This window comes from Lynx canadensis, chromosome D2, assembly GCF_007474595.2.
Source record: "Lynx canadensis isolate LIC74 chromosome D2, mLynCan4.pri.v2, whole genome shotgun sequence".
Taxonomy (NCBI): Eukaryota; Metazoa; Chordata; class Mammalia; order Carnivora; family Felidae; genus Lynx; species Lynx canadensis.
The window spans coordinates 36225837-36243553 of NC_044313.2; the positions used below are offsets into that span (position 1 = coordinate 36225837).

The window sequence follows — 17717 nt, forward strand, 5'->3', positions numbered from 1 at the left end:
CATAACCAGGAAAGAAATTGAATTAGTAATCAAAAATCTCCCAAAAAACAAGAGGCCAGGGCCGATGGCTTTCCAGGGGGAATTCTACCAAACATTTAAAGAAGGGTTAACACCTACGTTCTTGAAGCTGTTCCAAAAATAGGAATGGAAAGAAAACCTCCAAACTCTTTCTATGAAGCCAGAATTACCTTGATTCCAAACATAGATGAACATAGATGTAAAAACCCTCAACAAGATACTAGCCAACTGGATCCAACAATACATTTAAAAAATCATTCACCACAACCAAGTGGGATTTATATCTGGAATGGAGGGCTGGTTCGATATCTACAAAACAATCAATGGGATACATCACATCAATAAAAGAAAGGACAAGAACCACATGATCCCCTCAATAGATGCAGAGAAAGCATTTGACGAAATACAGCATTCATTCTTGATAAAAACCCTCAAGAGTGTAGGGATAGAAGGATTATACCTTGACATCATAAAAGCCATATATAAAAGACCCAATGCTAATATCATCCTCAATGGGGAAAAACTGAGAGCTTTCCCCCTGAGGTCAGGAACAAGATAGGGATGTCCACTCTCACCACTGTTATTCAACATAGCATTGGAAGTCTTAGCCTCAGCAATCAGACAACACAAAGAAATAAAACGCATCCACATCAGCCAGGAGGAGGTCAAACTTTCACTCTTTTCCAGATGACATGATACTCTATATGGAACACCCAAAGACTCCACCAAAAAACTGCTAGAACTGACCCATGAATTCAGCAAATTTGCAGGATATAAAATCCATGTACGGAAGTCGGTTGTATTTCTATACACCAATAATGAAGCAACAGAAAGAGAAATCAAGGAATCAATCCCATTTGCAATTGCACTAGAAACCATAAAATACCTGGGAATAAACCTAACCACAGAAGTGAAAAATCTATTCACTGAAAACTATAGAAAACTTATGAAAGAAATTGAAGAAGACACAAAAAAATATTCCATGCTCCTGGATAGGAAGAACAAATATTGTTAAAATGTCAATGCTACCCAAAGCAATCTACATATTCAATGCAATCCCTATCAAAATAACACCAGCAGCATTCTTCACAGAGCTAGAACAAACAGTCCTAAAATTTGTATGGAACCAGAAAAGACCCCGAATAGCCAAAGCAATCTTGAGAAAGAAAACCAAAGCTGGAGGCATCACAATCTCGGGCTTCAAGCTGTATTACAAAGCTGTAATCATCAAGACAGTATGGTACTGGCACAAAAACAGACACTCAGATCAATGAAAAAGAACAGAGAACCCAGAAATGGACCCACAGACGTATGGCCAACTAATGTCTGACAAAGCAGGAAAGAATATCCAATGGAATAAAGGAAGTCTTTTCAGCAAGTGGTGCTGGGAAAACTCAACAGTGACATGCAGAATAATGAACCTGGCCCTTTCTTACACCAGACACAAAAAGAAACTCAAAATGGATGAAAGACCTAAATGTAAGACAGGAAGCCATCAAAATCCTCGAGGAGAAAGCAGGCAAAAACCTCTTTGATCTTGCCCGCAGCAACTTCTTACTCAACATGTCTCTGGAGGCAAGGGAAACAAAAGCAAAAATGAACTATTGGGACCTCATCAAAATAAAAAGCTTCTGCACAGCGAAGGAAACAATCAGCAAAACTAAAAGGCCACCGACGGAATGGGAGAAGATATTTGCAAACGACATATCAGATAAAAGGTTAGTATCCAAAATCTATAAAGAACTTATCAAACTCAACACCCAAAAAACAAATAATCCACTGAAGAAATGGGCAAAAGACATGAATAGACACTTCTCCAAAGAAGACATCCAGATGGCCAACCTACACATCACTCATCATCAGGGAAATACAAATCAAAACCACAATGAGATACCACCTCACACCAGTCAGAATGGCTAACATTAACAACTCAGGCAACAATAGATGTTGGCGAGGATGTGGAGAAAGAGGATCTCTTTGGCACTGCTGGTGGGAATGCAAACTGGTGCAGCCACTCTGGAAAACAGTGTGGAGGTTCCTCAAAAAATTAAAAATAGAACTATCCTACAACCCAGCGTGGCACTACTAGGTATTTATCCAAGGGATACAGGTGTGCTGTCTCAAAGAGGCACATGCACCCCTCCACCCAATGTTTATAGCAGCACTATTGACAATAGCCAAAGTATGGAAAGAGCCCAAATGTCCATCGATGGATGAATGGGTAAAGAAAATGTGGTATATATATATACAAAGGAGTATTACTCGGCAATCAAAGAGAATGAAATCTTGCCATTTGCAACAACGCGGATAGAACTAGAGGGTATTATGCTAAGTGAAATCAGTCAGAGAAAGACAAACATCATAAGACTTCACTCATATGAGGACTTTAAGATACAAAGCAGATGAACATAAGGGAAGGGAAGCAAAAATAATATAAAAACAGGGAGGGGGACAACAAAACATAAAAGAACAAACAGAGGGTTGCTGGAGGGGTTGTGTGTGTGGGGGGGTGGGCTAAGTGGTAAGGGGCATTAAGGAAAATCATTGTTGCACTATATGCTAACTAAATTATTTTAAAAAAAGAATTTGGGGCGCCTGGGTGGCGCAGTCGGTTAAGCGTCCGACTTCAGCCAGGTCACGATCTCGCGGTCTGGGAGTTCGAGCCCCGCGTCAGGCTCTGGGCTGATGGCTCAGAGTCTGGAGCCTGTTTCCGATTCTGTGTCTCCCTCTCTCTCTGCCCCTCCCCCGTTCATGCTCTGTCTCTCTCTGTCCCAAAAATAAATAAAACGTTGAAAAAAAATTTTTTTTAAAATAAAATTAAAAAAAGAATTTATGTACGTATATTTACATACACATTCACTGGAATCTGTATCTTATGTTGGTATTCTCAATGCTGGCTGGAAATTAGAATCAACTAGAGAATTTTTTTTAATGCCCATACCTGGATCTTAGGGCAAAGAGTCAGATTTCATGTACCTGGAGTGAGGCTGGGGTATTAGCATCTTTTAAAAGCTTCCTAGCCAATTTTAAGATGCACCCAGCCCTGAGAACCACTGGGGAATACTAATTTATACCCGAGGTGCCCTAGCTGGCACATTACACTTGTTGTGGTTAGGATTTATAAGATGCCAATCAGCTGTGCATGTTCCAGAAGAGGCTACCCCAAGCACTTTATCTTTACCTCTCATTAGTACTGAAGAATTCTTTGTTAATTAGCATTAGAAATGGTACAGATTATTTGTCACTGAAAGGAGGATTCAAGACATGCGGTTTGGCTAGAAGAGCATGTAGCAACCCTGCTAGGTGTCAGCTAAATATGGCGCTGCTCTGTGTCAGATGTTCTGTTATGGCCTTTGGAGACCTAGCCCCACAGTGAGTACGAGGACTCTGTCAGATCGTGTGTTGGGCCATACCTGAAGCGTTCTGTCATCTGATTGCACCAGAAAATCGGCCAAAACGTGCTGCTAGGATGCGGTTTCATTTGCCTCAGCTGAACCTTGTATGCTGTTTGTTGTATGAGGGCCTAAGATAGGGCTGGCTTCATTGAGCGTGCAGAACAGTCCGTGTGGCTGTGTGAGCCTATTGGTTGACATGGATTCATGTGTGTAGCAGAATTTGGGTTGCGGCATGTAATTTACTAGAACAAAGCACCTGCTCTAAGGTGTGGCAGTAGAGAACTACAGCCCTCACCTACCTCTCTCGCCAGGGGCCACCGATACCCACAAAAAGGAAGCTTGTGCCCTGTTGCTTACAGCAGGGTGCGTGCACTTTGTATCCAGAGCCCTGGGTAGAAGAGGACTTTAGTCTTGACTTTGTCCTTTGAGAGGAGGTGAAGACAGATACCACAAGCCTGCTCAAAATGTCCCCAGGCTGTTCAGCTTTCCAAATACAGGTGATTGCATTCCCCGTTGGTGGTGGAGGGGAAACAACCTTGAACCTTGTTTGCTTCACTTCTATGACCTCCCTTTGGCATTTTCAAGTGTGTAACTGAGCCATGGCTTGGCTGTAAGGATACTTGGATTCCTAGTTAGGCAAAGTCAGCCACTTCTCTGAGCCAGGGGAGGTGAGTAGCAGCTGGCTCCGGGAAGGCTATTAAGAGGGACAGCAAAATGAGCAATTATAAGTGCGACAGTGGAACAAGGTGTCTTCTGAGCCAGAATCTGGCCACAGTCCTTGGAGTGCTTCCTTTTAGTATCGAAGTGGGGGTTCTAAGGACAAGGAGTGTTAATAACAATAAAATTTTATGTGCCATGAAATGCCTTTGATTGTAGCAAATAAAAGTGACTGTTTTGAAAAACAGCCTAAATATCCATAGATGGGAGAGTTGGCTAAATGAGCAACGGTCTGTCCACACAAGGAAATCCATGCGGTTGATTAAAATAATGAAATAGGTTTGTTTATGCTGGTAGAAGACAATCCCTAAGACATGTTATCGAGTGAAAAAAAATCAAGTATCAAATCAACACTAAGTGAGACTGCAATTAAGCAACACTCTGTGTCATTTTTAATTTTTAACAATAACATGCATATATTACTTACATAGTGGAGAAAATATAACAAGAGAAAAATCTTGGTAGACGTATGATGAAGTACATAGAGGTACAGTGTCCAAAAATTTGGAGACATGAAATTGGCCTTGGAGCTGAGCTCTGGCACCACAGCCAGGGTGGTGTCTAAGCAAGTTTTTGGAACTCTGTGTGACAGTAAATGCTGTATATGCTCTGCTCCCCTGCCTCACTTTCTCCAGCTGTAAAGAGGGCTATAATTCTGGCCCCGCTCAAAATGCATAAACTCTGCAGAAACTGGGGAAAAGGTTCATGGGGGTAATTCCGGCAAAGCTCAGGAACCATTCCCCTGTTCATTCTGTCCATAGATGGTTGACACTGGGTTGTGAAATAATTGTAGAACTAGCTTGAAGGTTTCTTGTCTTAATTCATCTTGGATAGGAAAGCTTATGCCTAGTTTGAGAGTATGATCCAGCCAAATATACACTTTTCAGAACTTACCCCACTAGGTGAACTTTTACAGGAAGGAGGTTCTTTAAAAACTTGCCTCTAATTGAGAAGTTCTCAATTTTGATGAAAAGGAATGATTTGAAAATGCAATTTTGTCTTATGTGTTATTAGGGAGGTAAATGTATCTAGAATTGCTTCTTTTTTTTTTTTTTAATGTTTACTTATTTTGAGAGAAAGAGAATCATCTGATGCAGGGCTCAACCTATGAACTGTGAGATCATGACTTGAGCTGAAATCAAGAGTTGGAGGTTTAATTGACTGAGCCACCCACGCGCCCCTAGCATCACTTTTTGAAGAGACAATCTCATCTTGGTTTATAATGCTGACTGGATCAACATGGGGGAAAGGGGAGTGGAGAGGTCCGACAGGGATTTTGCTGACCTGACAATAAGGGAGGATCTTCCCAGCTCGCTCCTTTCTCTAGGTTCAGCCCGTTCGGTCAACCATCCTCAACTGTCGGCCTCTGTGAAGTTCTTTTCAAGACTTCCTGGAGCTTCCCAGACAGAATCAGCCAGGCTTGAGGGGAAAACTCAGTGACTGGAGGAAGAGCAGAGCTTGATGAGCCATCCCCACCCCCCACCCCCACACTGCTTGCATTTTTTTGAAGTGATCTGAACATTGAAGAGCCTATTACCTACAGTTTTGGTTGGGCCCTGAGTGGGTCTAGGTATGAACTTTCCTTGAAAATCTGCTCTGTGCTCAGTGATTCTCTGTTCCTATTGGATGCAATCAAAACTCTTCAACCCAGTATCCACCAACCAGCTGTGTATCTGCAGCAAGTTACTCAACATTTCTATGCCTCACCACCCTCTGTAAAATGAAAGCACTGGTCTTGCTCAAACTTTGAGGGCACAAATAGCTGTGAGATTCCATATTCTAGACCCTTAAACAACCCCTGGCCCTTCCCCAAAGACGTCTCCTAATACTGTCCTCAGTTTGGGTCAAGCCTGGAACAAAAAGCCATGAGAAATGGTAGGAAAAACTAAAATGGCCACTTCTCACTTAGATGAAGAAATCAATGAAGACAGGAATAGCTGTGTCCACCTCAAAGAAAACACCAGGAGATTTCCTTTAAGTAAAACCCCTTTTAGGAAAGAACATTAGGGGACCAGAACAGATACGGGAGTTATTAGGAGGGTTCTTTACCATTGCTTTTCCTTTGGGGATCAATGTCTCGTTCTGACAGTTCCAGAAAATGTCCATGGGCTGATCAGTTCAAGGGGAGAAGAGACTGGCAGCCATGTTTTGTGGGGTGGGTAAGTCTGAGGGGTGACAGATCCAGAAAGGTCAACATAGATCCTAATACTCCCCTCCATTAATAATACTTTTTCTCTCATTCTTCCCCTTTTTTCTCTTACTGAAAACACTAAGGTTCTGAATGGCTTTGAAGGTACAATCCCAATCTCTTCTTGAACCATAAAAGGACCTAAATATTTTTACATGATTTAACACCTCAGATGAGAAACCAGAAACAGAGGTCCTCTTCATCCCTCCCTAGAGCAAAGCTCTCTGCCCCTCTAGCGATGTGTCTCAAAGCCTGATGCATCAGAGTTATATGGGTGCTTTGAAAAATGCAGATTCCTAGGACCCATCATAAATCAATTCAGAATGCCTGGAGTGGGGCCAGGGGATCTGCATTTTTGACAAGCTCCCACAGGCGAGTGTTTTACCGATAGCATCTGAGAACTTCGGCTCTATGACCTAATCGACACCATGCCATTGCTAATACTGATCTCCTATAATCTTTCTTGGGACCATCTGAATCAAAAAGGCTCCGGTAAGTATGCAGTTTTAGATGACAGCGAGCACGTAATGTGCTAATTATGGCCAGTGACACCATGAAATAAAAGTGCATCACTGAATGCTTTCAATTTCTTACAATGATGGTAAGATGGCATGTCATGGGGCCTTTTTAGCCCCAGACATCACTCCAGAGAATTCCAAACAGATATAGACAAGGGCCATTAGAACCCCGGATCCTTTCCTCTCAGACTGTTTACCCACGAATAGGATGTCCTGAAGCAACACTTCCCCCAAGTGAAGTGTTGATAAGTCTGGTTATCAGCAAGATATTATTGGCAGTGTGATATGCAGGGCATTTACATTTTCTTGATAGGGTTAGTCATATGAAAGCTGACAAAGAAGGAACAGGAGCAGTGCTGTGGTGCAATAGCAACAGACAGCTGTCCCCTGGCTTCTCGATAAATAGATGGCTCGCATTGCTGAGCGGTGTGGTCACCGCCAAAGGAATGGCCCTCTCACATTTCTTCCTGATTCACATATTAAGTGGGGTTACTTGTCATCCCCTCCCTCTTCGGCTTCCCAGACACTGAGTCTGGAATGAGAATTCACCTGCCTCTGAGTTGGCCACGGGTGGGGGCCGGGGTGTTACTTGGGTTCCCAGGTTGGAAGATTATCTCACCCAGCCCTCGCTATATAAGCTGACCGGGGTGGAGGGGCTCAGCAGGGCCGACTCAAGGGATTCATTCCACGGGGGAATAGACACACAGACAAACCGAACCTCAGGCAGACATGATGGTGATGAAGGTAGAGGAGCTGGTACGTAAGACACGTTATCATTTCGCAGTGAAAATCAGTTCGGTCTTGATTGGTATTTGGAAATAGAAATGTCCTTTTATTCAGGCATGATGCCCAGGGACTCGGATGTCATCTATGGAAAATGGTTGGCTTATGTGATGAAATAAGTGAAACTGGAAAAATGGAGCTGGTAGGAATGGGTTCTCTGTTTCCTATTTATTATTATCTTCTCCTTTGGTTTTCTTACCAAAGCGCAGCTTCACAGGCAGGTATGAGGATGCCTCAGGGAAGAAGTTTTATTGTGAGGCTATGTCTGGAAACTTCACAACTCAAGGCCAAATGTCATGGAAGAATTGGAAGAAATTATGAATGGAGGAATTTTAAATAATCACGGAAGAATTTTAAATAATCATGGAGGGGTGGCAGTTTTCCTAGGAGAAATGGGATTGAGTGGGTTCAAAGTGGGTTTAAACATATCAACCTAATCTAAGCCTTGATTTAGCTAGAGAAGAGGACGATCACCTGAAGGTAATCCTAGAATCCTGCCGCAGTGTGTCCCAGCCCGGGATCTGAAAGCACATCTCACAGAGGAGGCTGTCACCAGCCAGGGAGGACCAGAGCCCTCCTGCAGCATCCTCTTTGAAGAATGACTCCAGGACCGGTCTTGCTCCTTCTGACACTACAGTTTTCTTCCCTCATAGGTTACGGGGAAGAAGAACAACAGCGGAGAGACTGGGGAGTTCCTTCCCGAGGATTTCAGAGATGGGGAGTATGAAGCTGCTGTTACTGTAGAGAAACAAGAGGACCTGAAAACACTTCCGGCCCACTCCCTGAGCCTGGGGGAACAGCAGTGGAAGATTGAGAAAGAGCGAGAGGCAGAGGTAAGGAGATTCCCTGGATTCCACTAATGGGAAGTTGGGGACGGGACAGAGGAAAGAGGTGCCAGGCAGGAAGGAGAAAAGAGAGAACCAAATAAAAGCAGCTGTTCCAAAGATGTTTCTCTGCCAAATTCAAATCCATAAAGAGGCAACTTTTATAGGACAGGTTGTAGGAACTAATTCTTTAGCAAGACTATGACCTCTGGATTCCAAATCAATGACAGACTGTTCTATGATCATCTTCCGCTTGAAAGACTTGGAAAGAGAAACATGTCCAGTGACTTTCTGATGTCATACACGGTCTAGGTAGTCCGAAGCAAGAGAGACCTCTTTTTCTCAGTAATGTGGCTTGTGGTCCATGAATCATTGTTTGGCTGCGTTTACTATCTGTGTTGACAAATTCTGTGTTGCTGGGTGAATTTGCATCGCTTACTAATCACAGAAAAAGCATGCATTAGTTAGCAGTAGTCCCAGGACAGTTGGTTTCTTAGTAAGCCACCTGAAAGAGATTGGCATTGATATTTCAGAGCTTAACGCTTACTGTTGGATTCTTTTGAGTTAAATAAAAAAGTCTACAGAAATCTGGGGTTTGTTTATGGAAAGGGTTACGAGGTCGTCACTTATAGACTAGATCCTATCTCCAATTAGTCAAAAACTACAAACAAGAGATACGAAGGTGAAGGCAATTAGCTGAAAGATTAGACCCCAAATACTTGAGTAAGATTTCACTAAGTCAAAATCAAAGATTACTTTTAAAGTTGTTTTGTTTCTTCTCTTTTTTTGCTCAAACTGTTCACATACTTCTCTCAGACCTTGCAGAATTTTGTTTAGACACAACCAGAATGCCTGTCAGTAGAACTCACCATATTTTGAAATACGGATTTCTTTTTTAGCTCAAGAAGAAAAAACTAGAACAAAGATCAAAGCTTGAAAATTTAGAAGACCTTGAAATAATCATTCAGCTGAAGAAAAGGAAAAAATACAGGAAGACTAAAGTTTCAGCCGTGAAGGAACCTGAACCTGAAATCATTGTAAGGACTGTCTGCTTTTTGTGGTGCTACACGTCTGGCATTATGCTACAGGGGAAGGAATATCTGCGGAGGGTTTGGGCGAATGCTGGAAAGCTCGCGGTAACTCTCACGTTATTTTTTTGGCTTTAGACAGAACCTGTGGATGTACCTAGGTTCTTGAAGGCTGCCCTGGAGAATAAGCTGCCAGTAGTAGAAAAATTCTTGTCAGACAAGAACAATCCAGATGTCTGTGATGAGGTAAGGCTTACACAAAGCGCTGCAAAATCCAGCTCATTAATTTTGTGTTTCTTATGCTTAACTTCAGCCTTGCTAACATGATGCCAGAAACCAATCCACCTGAAACAGTTTCCCCAGCTGTTACCACATATGCCGGTAGCATATTAGGATGGCACGGCAGTCCAGAAAAAAGAGGCTGGATTAGAGCTGTGGATTGCATCTTTTCTTTGGTTCTTCTGACTGATTTTTCAGTTTGTCTGTAACTTTTTATATTCTTGGGATAGTCTTTTAATAAGGCAGGGCCAATGAATCCCTTTTGGAGAAATACATAACAGCGTCATCTTTTTTTTTTTTAATAACTTTTTTGTTTATTTATTTATTTTGAGAGAGAGAGAGAGCATGTGTGCAAGTGGGGGAGGGGCAGAGAGAGGGGGAGAGAGAGATTCCCAAACAGGCTCTGCACTGTCAGCTCAGAGCCTGATATGGGGCTCGAGCTCACAAACCATGAGATCATGACCTGAGCTGAAACTGAGAGTCGGACACTTAACTGTCTGAGCCACCCAGGCACCTCAGCATCATCCTTGATTGGACCCAAACACATTAGCCTTACACAAGGAATCTGTGGACTGGAGTTGAAGTGGTGGCTCTTTCACTACTTGGCTATTTGATTTTTGGCAGCTAATTTGCTTTTTCTAGACCTCAGTTTCCTTATCTGTAAATAGAGCACACTGGAGTGAATAATGCCAACAATTGTTCCAGGCCAAATAGGCTATTAATCCATTCATACAAAGCCTTCTTCTATTCCTTTTTGCATCCTTTCCCGGCTGGAGAATCATTTCAGAAGGTGAACTAAAAATGACTCCTCCATTCTCTTTTTTTTAAATTGTTTTTTAATGTTTATTTATTTTTGAGGGAGAGAGAGAGACAGAGCGCAAGTAGAGGAGGAACAGAGAGAGAGGGAGACACAGAATCCGAAGCAGGCTCCAGGCTCTGAACTGTCAGCACAGAGCCTGACATGGGGCTTGAACCCACGAACCACAAGATTGTGACCTGAGCTGAAGTCAGAGGCTTAACCCTCCCCCAATCTCTTAAAAAAGAATTGAATGCTTTTTGATATTCAACCTAGCAACAGTCCCAGATGGAAGAAAGCCATCTGATCTGCATGGCAAATTCTACACAAACAATGAAGGCACAGAATTCAAGAAAGGGAAATGTCAGCATGTAGGTAGTTTTGAACTTTAAATTCATATCCCTCCACATAGACCTCTGAGGGCTTAGAAATGTACCTGTAGGAAACTCAAACCTCATTTGTAGGATAATTGTTCTAGTTCTGCGATTTTAGTAAATTTGACATTTCTAATTCCAAAAGAAGCACTCGAGTTTCTATTAATTAGGTCACTGGAGTCCCCAGCTCCACAGCCCTTAGAAGGATTTATGCTCATTTTTATATGCATCGCTGTCTCTCTTTTTAAATCTCTATTCTGACAGTATAAACGGACAGCCCTTCACAGAGCCTGCTTAGAAGGACACTTGGCAATTGTGGAGAAGTTAATGGAAGCTGGAGCCCAGATCGAATTCCGTGATATGGTAAATATATTTCTTTGTTTGGAAATGAGCCAAAATAAGTACACTATACGAAGCTCGTGAAAACCTACAATGAAAAACGGGGTTGATTGGATTGAAAATTGATCTGAGAGAACAGGGCGAAAGCTCATTTCTCCATACAAAGGGAAGTTTGGAGATGGGACCAGGTCATGTGGAAAGTATTTTCCATACATACTGAAAAGCAGAGGAGTGTTCCAGGGAAAAGAAGGAAGTGAAAGCCTCTGCACGGAATTCAATATCCTCATCAGAGAGTTGGGTCAGTATCAAGTCAGTAGCATTACTGAGAAGTAATACAGTCAGCAGTTGCCTCTCAGTGTCCCTGTCCTTCCATTATCCACGGCAGTCTGCTCATGGCCCCGTGGCTGCCAGCAATGTGTCAGAATTCTCTAGCTGTACACCTTCTATGATAGATGCCATCAGTGAGGTTGGGGGCTAAACTGCCTACGGAGTGAATTGCATCTATGGAAAGTAGCTGCTATTCAGACCTCAATAATTCAACCACTGTGATTTCTACAAAGACCAGCAGACAGCATATTTCATGAACTGCAGATTGAGCTGGGAATAGGCTTTATTTATTTAAATGCAACTCAATTTGACTTTATAGCAAAGTGGAAAAGGGATATTAAAAAAAAAAAAAAGTCCAAAGAACTTGAACGAAATTGAACCCAAAAGACGAACACACAGAAAAACAATAAAAAATAAATAAAGTTTGCATGAAAAGGCACTCAAATTCTTGAGTGTGTGATTTGGAAGGCCAGGAATATACCAGAGTGGGGAAGAGGGCAGCTCCTAAGAGTAAGGGCAGTGTGCAGTGACCACCAGCGGTGGCAGCTGAGTTACAGAGGCTGTGCTGGTGCAGATGACAGCAGAGAACCAGCAAGAGATGAGACAAAAACAACAGGGACACAGGAAGAGGTGACAGCTCCAGATTAAAATCTTGGAAGGGACTACTTGCATTATGCCAGAATTTTAAAATGCGTTTGTCTAGAACTTCTGAGTCTATTTGGCAAAAGTGGCTGAAAGTTCCGGGCAGATGTGGGTTTGAATATCTATTCTGATACTTGCTAACTGCATTTCCTCGGGCAAAAAACTTGACTATTTGGGAGACTTGGTTTTCTCACCTGCAACATGAGGGCAGTCACACCTGCTGGGAGGACCAACCCATTGAAAGTGTGTAGCACCTTTCTGGCAAGTGGAAATTCTCCATAAGTTGTAGTTTTTATGCTTTTACCAAAAAAAAAAAAAAAAAAAAGAAAGAAAAAAGATTTGTTAGATTTGAGTTTTCTAACGATGCAAATACATGCACACAGATACACACATAGGACTGCATACACTCACGTCCACACACATCCATCCAGTTTAGCTAATGCATCTGGCCAGAGCCTTCTGCTACAATACTTGGAATTAGCAACCCAGAGGGGGACAATCCAGTGTCACCATGGATGCCTTAGCAAATCGGGTATTTCTGGGCCTCAGAACCAAGCATTAATTCCTCTGACCAGTTCTTCTTGACATTAAGTCACACCCCTTTACCTTCTGCTATAGCTTGAATCCACAGCCATCCACTGGGCAAGCCGTGGAGGAAACCTGGATGTCTTAAAATTGCTGCTGAACAAAGGAGCAAAAATCAGTGCTCGGGATAAGGTATTTCTCCTCTTCTTGCTCCTCCCCTCCACCACCTTCCTCCCCTTCCCCCTTCTTTCTCCTCTTCCTCCCCTTCCCTTTTCTTTCCCAAAGCCACCTCACCGTTTGGGTCAGCTGGAAGCTCAGGCTGTATGGGACACCAGAGTGGCCACTTGTCCCCCTCCCACATGCTTTGGGGTTTGGGATGGCCTCTGTCCCCGCACCCAGCGAATCGGTTGCGTTCTTCAATTTCCCAGTTGCTCAGCACAGCACTGCACGTGGCGGTGAGGACCGGTCACTACGAGTGTGCAGAGCATCTCATCGCCTGTGAGGCGGACCTCAACGCCAAAGACCGAGTGAGTACCTGGGCAAAGCTCCGCCTCCTGCAACTTCGTCCCTCACTCATCTGGAATCCCTCCCCAAGCTAGGTGCCCTTGTGGGACTCACTTCCTGGCCTTAGGTCCACCTTTAGCCTGTTGACTCTGCTTCTCTAGGAAGGAGATACCCCTCTGCACGACGCTGTGAGGCTGAACCGTTACAAGATGATCAGACTCCTAATTATGTACGGGGCTGACCTCAACATCAAGAATTGTGTAAGTACCTGAACTAAGCCGTTCCTGCTTGGGGGCTTTCTTCTTAACAAAAACATATCTCATGTACTTGAAAATAGTCCCACAGCTGTAGGATTTCAGGGTTGGGGGCAGCCTTTTGATGTTTAAATGCCCTGTAACAACGTTGCTAACGTTGCCATGATGACATTGCTAACCTTGGCAAGGTCACCTGGTCAGAGATGGGTGTAGCCCGCCATGACTGTTTTGGCGCTGGTATAGTGTCTGGTGATTCTTTTAAGATTTGGTCTTGAAAATACAGGTCAAATTGTTCCCTCTCCCAAGCCCAAGCCCAATCTGCCTTGGCCACCCCTGGCTGAGCCAGGCCTGGGGTAGTCAGGTATAAAGACAGACGCCATTCCTGAAGTGATAAAATTCCACATTGGTCAAGGTGGCCAAGAGCCAATGAACTGAAATTAATCAAGATCTAATAGGAGTAATTCTGAGTAGTCTCCCCCACCCCCACCCCTTACAACAGCATGCCATGCTACCCCTTTCTTCCAAGGCTAGACATGCTGTTGCCTATATTTTTGAGATAATTTTTATCCATTCTCCACTTTGGTTTATCTGCATATCCCTCAAAATAATTTCCTATATTTAGGCCCTGAAAATGCTCGTATAAGTCCCTTCTACAAGTACGTGTTAATTTAGCTTCATCTGCAAGCCAGGGAATAGAACCAACTTTTTCTCATGGTCCCAATTTCCAGACAAACATCATCTAATATAAGCTTTAAAAATACCACTGAGAGGAATGGATATAAATTACTAAAGAAATAATTTGAAAGATTTGGTGGAGAATCACTTTACAAAGAAGGAAAAGAAAACCCCAGTCATCATATACTGTGAATAATTTCTTCCCCTTATTGTGTTACTATGAGACCGAGAGGAATATTTTATCATTAAAAAAAAAAAAACCCACAAAACTGTCTCGGTGATAAGAACAAAAGATAAAAGCAGTAAATAGAGACTGCTTGGATGGGAAAGCCTTAATAGTAGGCTCCCTTGATAGTGAGATTGGTCTTATCTAATAATGTAAATAAATTACCAGAAAAAGAGATTTAATGAGATCTCTGAAACTGCAGAAAAAATGATTTCGTTTAGGCAGTGAGACACTACCAGCAGAAAGAAACAGCGTACATATTTGGGGAGACTGTGTAAGTAGCTAGAAAATTAGGAGATAAATTCTATCAGAGAAGAGTTGAAGGAACTCATGGAAGAATAGCCCAAAATATACCAACGGTTCTGAATTATCAGACCACAGCATAAGTGCCCAGAAACAATTAATGTCATTGACCCAATGGCTGGATGTTGCCCAATGGACCTGTGAGCCTTTGGACACCATCTTGAAGGGAATTGGAAACGACACGCAATACATTATTCTGTCGTTGTCCAAAACTCCGCCATCATGTGTCCTGAGAGTGTTTCTCAAGGAAGATGCTACAGAGGTGGGAAGTTCCAAAATCAAGGTTACAGGGCCACTAGTTCAAATAAGTACATGGCAGCAGAGCACCTAAATTACTTAAATGGCGGCTGCAGGAGTCTGTGCACAAAATTTTAAAGGGCTCGTCCCTAGCCCAGTCCATTGCTGCTCTGTGGATCCACAGGGATCATGCTACCAATTCTTCTGATTTCTTCAGAGAGCTCACAAAGTCAGTTGGGAAATCTAATTTCCAACTGTTGCCAATTAAGTCCAGCTTTTAAAAAAAAACCTAAACTCTGGTTGGGCCCAAACAAAACAGGTCTCTCGACTGATTTGCATCTCAAAGCTGCCAGTGTCTGAGTTACAGTCTCTGAGTTAGAGAGACTTCCAAATGAATAGAGGTGGAAAAATTTAAGACTTCTCATATTTAAAGGCAAGAATTGAGAGGTGACATGGTTTTCCTTTTTATAAATGTCTTGAGACACATGCATAAGGGACAAAGAATTTTGGTCTCAAAAGTTACTTCCACACTGTTGATGTCACCTCCAAGAAAAATGAAATTTCCTGGGAGATCCCAATGTAATTTCTGAGCAGTTGTGAAAACTCTACTCCTCTGAGCAGTAATCGTTCTGAAGGGTACCTGAGGACACCAGCCAGGGTGCCGAAGCAGCTCACTCACCACCAGTTTTTATCAATCGGGAATCATTTTCCAAATTGATCGGAACTGGTTGTTGACTACCACTTCCCCGTGCCCATTCTGCAGGATCCTGAAGATGCATAGAGCCATTTTGTGAATTTCAAAATGACTTTGCATGCTCTTGCCATTTACTACCTAGGGACCAGGGATTTTTACCCAAACCTGGGATAGTCCCACAGGGAAAAACAACAACAACAACAACAACAACAACAAACATTGCTAATCTGAAATGCCAAAAGCATTACTGTGAGAAACAGTGAAGGGCTGATTTGAATATAAACCGCAAATCACTCATAGTGGAAAGCATAAAACAGTTCAATAAAGCATACACCTATCCATTACCTCATTAAACACACACAGAGGATGCGAATTTATAGATGCCTCCCATCTGGAAGTCAAATTTCCTCATGTATTTTGATTAGGCTGGGAAGACCCCGATGGATCTGGTGCTACACTGGCAGAATGGAACCAAAGCAATATTTGACAGCCTCAAGGAGAACTCCTACAAAACCTGTCGCCTGGCCTCCTTCTGAAGGAAACCACGCCTCTTTCATCGGTGTTCACTGGTATTTTGAGGGCACGGCCCCAAAGAAGAGCAACTAGTCATAAAACCCAGCTTCTATCCACCTGTTGTAAAGCTGCACCTAATGAGGTTTTGAGAAAGCACGGGGCTAGAGGTATAGACATGTCCCTTAGTGAAGCACACTCTATTTTTATTTGTTCCTGGTTATTTATTTATTTATTTACTTCGACACCGCTGATGCTCAGATCCTTCACAATCATCCATTTGGTGAGCAAAGCTTCATTTGTATAGAACACTTCAGATCCTTCCAGCAGATCTTGAACCATGTTAACGAGCAATGTGGTCAGTGTCTACTTATGTGTGCCTCGCTCGTGGAAGCTATTTCAAGGCGTTTTTAAAAGACAGGGGTGATTATTGCAGCCCTCTTTTCTCCTGAATTTTCAATGCTGAAGTTCGAGGCAACGGAAGGCATGACGTGACAGGAAAGGAAACCGTAGAATGAAAGGGATTCTGTGAGAAGGACGGTAAAGCCAATTGTTTTATGCCTGGGTCTGGTATTTCTTACCAAGTCACATGTGGTACCAAGGTGAAGAGAATGTTGTGAGTGTAAGGGGCGGGGTGTAGTGGCGGGAGTGGACCGCTGGGCCGTGCAGAGTTGAATCTGCTCGAAAAAGATGAAAGGGACTGCGAAGTGTAAATGTGTAAATGTATATTATGTTGTATGTCTATTTTATATTCATAATAAAAGCAAATTCTGAACCTCTAAGTACTTCTATGAGTGTGGTGGGAAAGAACCAGATGAAAAAGACCATTTCGATGAAGTGTTTTTTTCTCTTCCGAGTTTTTCAGATTAGAAATGTCCTGTGAAATAGGACCTCTCAGTATTTAATGTGTACACAGACCGCCAGTGGTCTAAGCAAGACCACCTTGCTAGAATGCAGATTCTGATCCATCCCGTTGCGGGCAGGGCCTGGGACTCTGCATTTCTGATGAGCTCCCAGGTGATGCAGAGGTGGGGGTACACCACAACAGCACGTAGAGCAACAAGGCTGTGAAAACCATCGTCAAGATACAGGGGTGTTCCAGAGTTCTTTTGGCCCCAGTGATGGGGAGAAAGAGACCCCTGGTGGGCAGAGTGATTACTGCAAGCTAAACAAGGGCTCTTTAGGAAGTTCCCATCAGGGCTAATCTGGGGTTTAGTGATTATTGTGGACACCGACTGTTGGTGTCAGAGGCTGCCCACGGGGAAACACACCTGGTCAATGCTATTTGACCTTCAAGGGGAGCCATTTTGTTGCCAGATGCTGGACCAGGTGCTAAGACCTGTGATGAGAAAACCGGATGGTCCTTGCCCTGACTTCCTGGAACAGATGAATATTAAAGAAATAATCCCAGAAATATATCGGAATGGTCTGAGGTAAGTACAGCGAAGTAAAAAAACAGAGTCCTGTGAGAGTCTCAGCTGCAAAGGGCAGGGATGTCTACAGACTTTTCAGGGGAGTCTGAAGGATAAACTGAACCATTCAAGCCCAGTGCTCCAGCCAG

At 43.0% G+C, this 17717-nt stretch overlaps 1 protein-coding gene across 1 annotated transcript; it reads left to right on the forward strand.

Annotated features, from left to right (window-relative positions):
* The first annotated feature begins 7480 nt into the window (after window positions 1-7480).
* ANKRD1 (ankyrin repeat domain 1) lies at window positions 7481-16747 on the forward strand. The gene is made up of 9 exons (XM_030335248.1): window positions 7481-7592; window positions 8273-8452; window positions 9343-9480; window positions 9610-9717; window positions 11185-11283; window positions 12847-12945; window positions 13182-13280; window positions 13419-13517; window positions 16072-16747. The coding sequence occupies exons 1-9, from the start codon at window positions 7566-7568 to the stop codon at window positions 16180-16182; spliced, it is 960 nt and encodes a 319-aa protein (XP_030191108.1). The 5' UTR covers window positions 7481-7565; the 3' UTR covers window positions 16183-16747.
* The last annotated feature ends 970 nt before the right edge of the window (window positions 16748-17717 follow it).

Excerpts from the sequence above, each read along its gene's own strand:
- ANKRD1 (XM_030335248.1), top strand. The coding sequence starts at position 7,566 with ATGATGGTGATGAAGGTAGAGGAGCTG. Across the intron at positions 9,481-9,609 it reads AACCTGAACCTGAAATCATT|ACAGAACCTGTGGATGTACC; the intron begins GTAAGGACTGTC and ends TTTTGGCTTTAG. Across the intron at positions 9,718-11,184 it reads ATCCAGATGTCTGTGATGAG|TATAAACGGACAGCCCTTCA; the intron begins GTAAGGCTTACA and ends CTATTCTGACAG.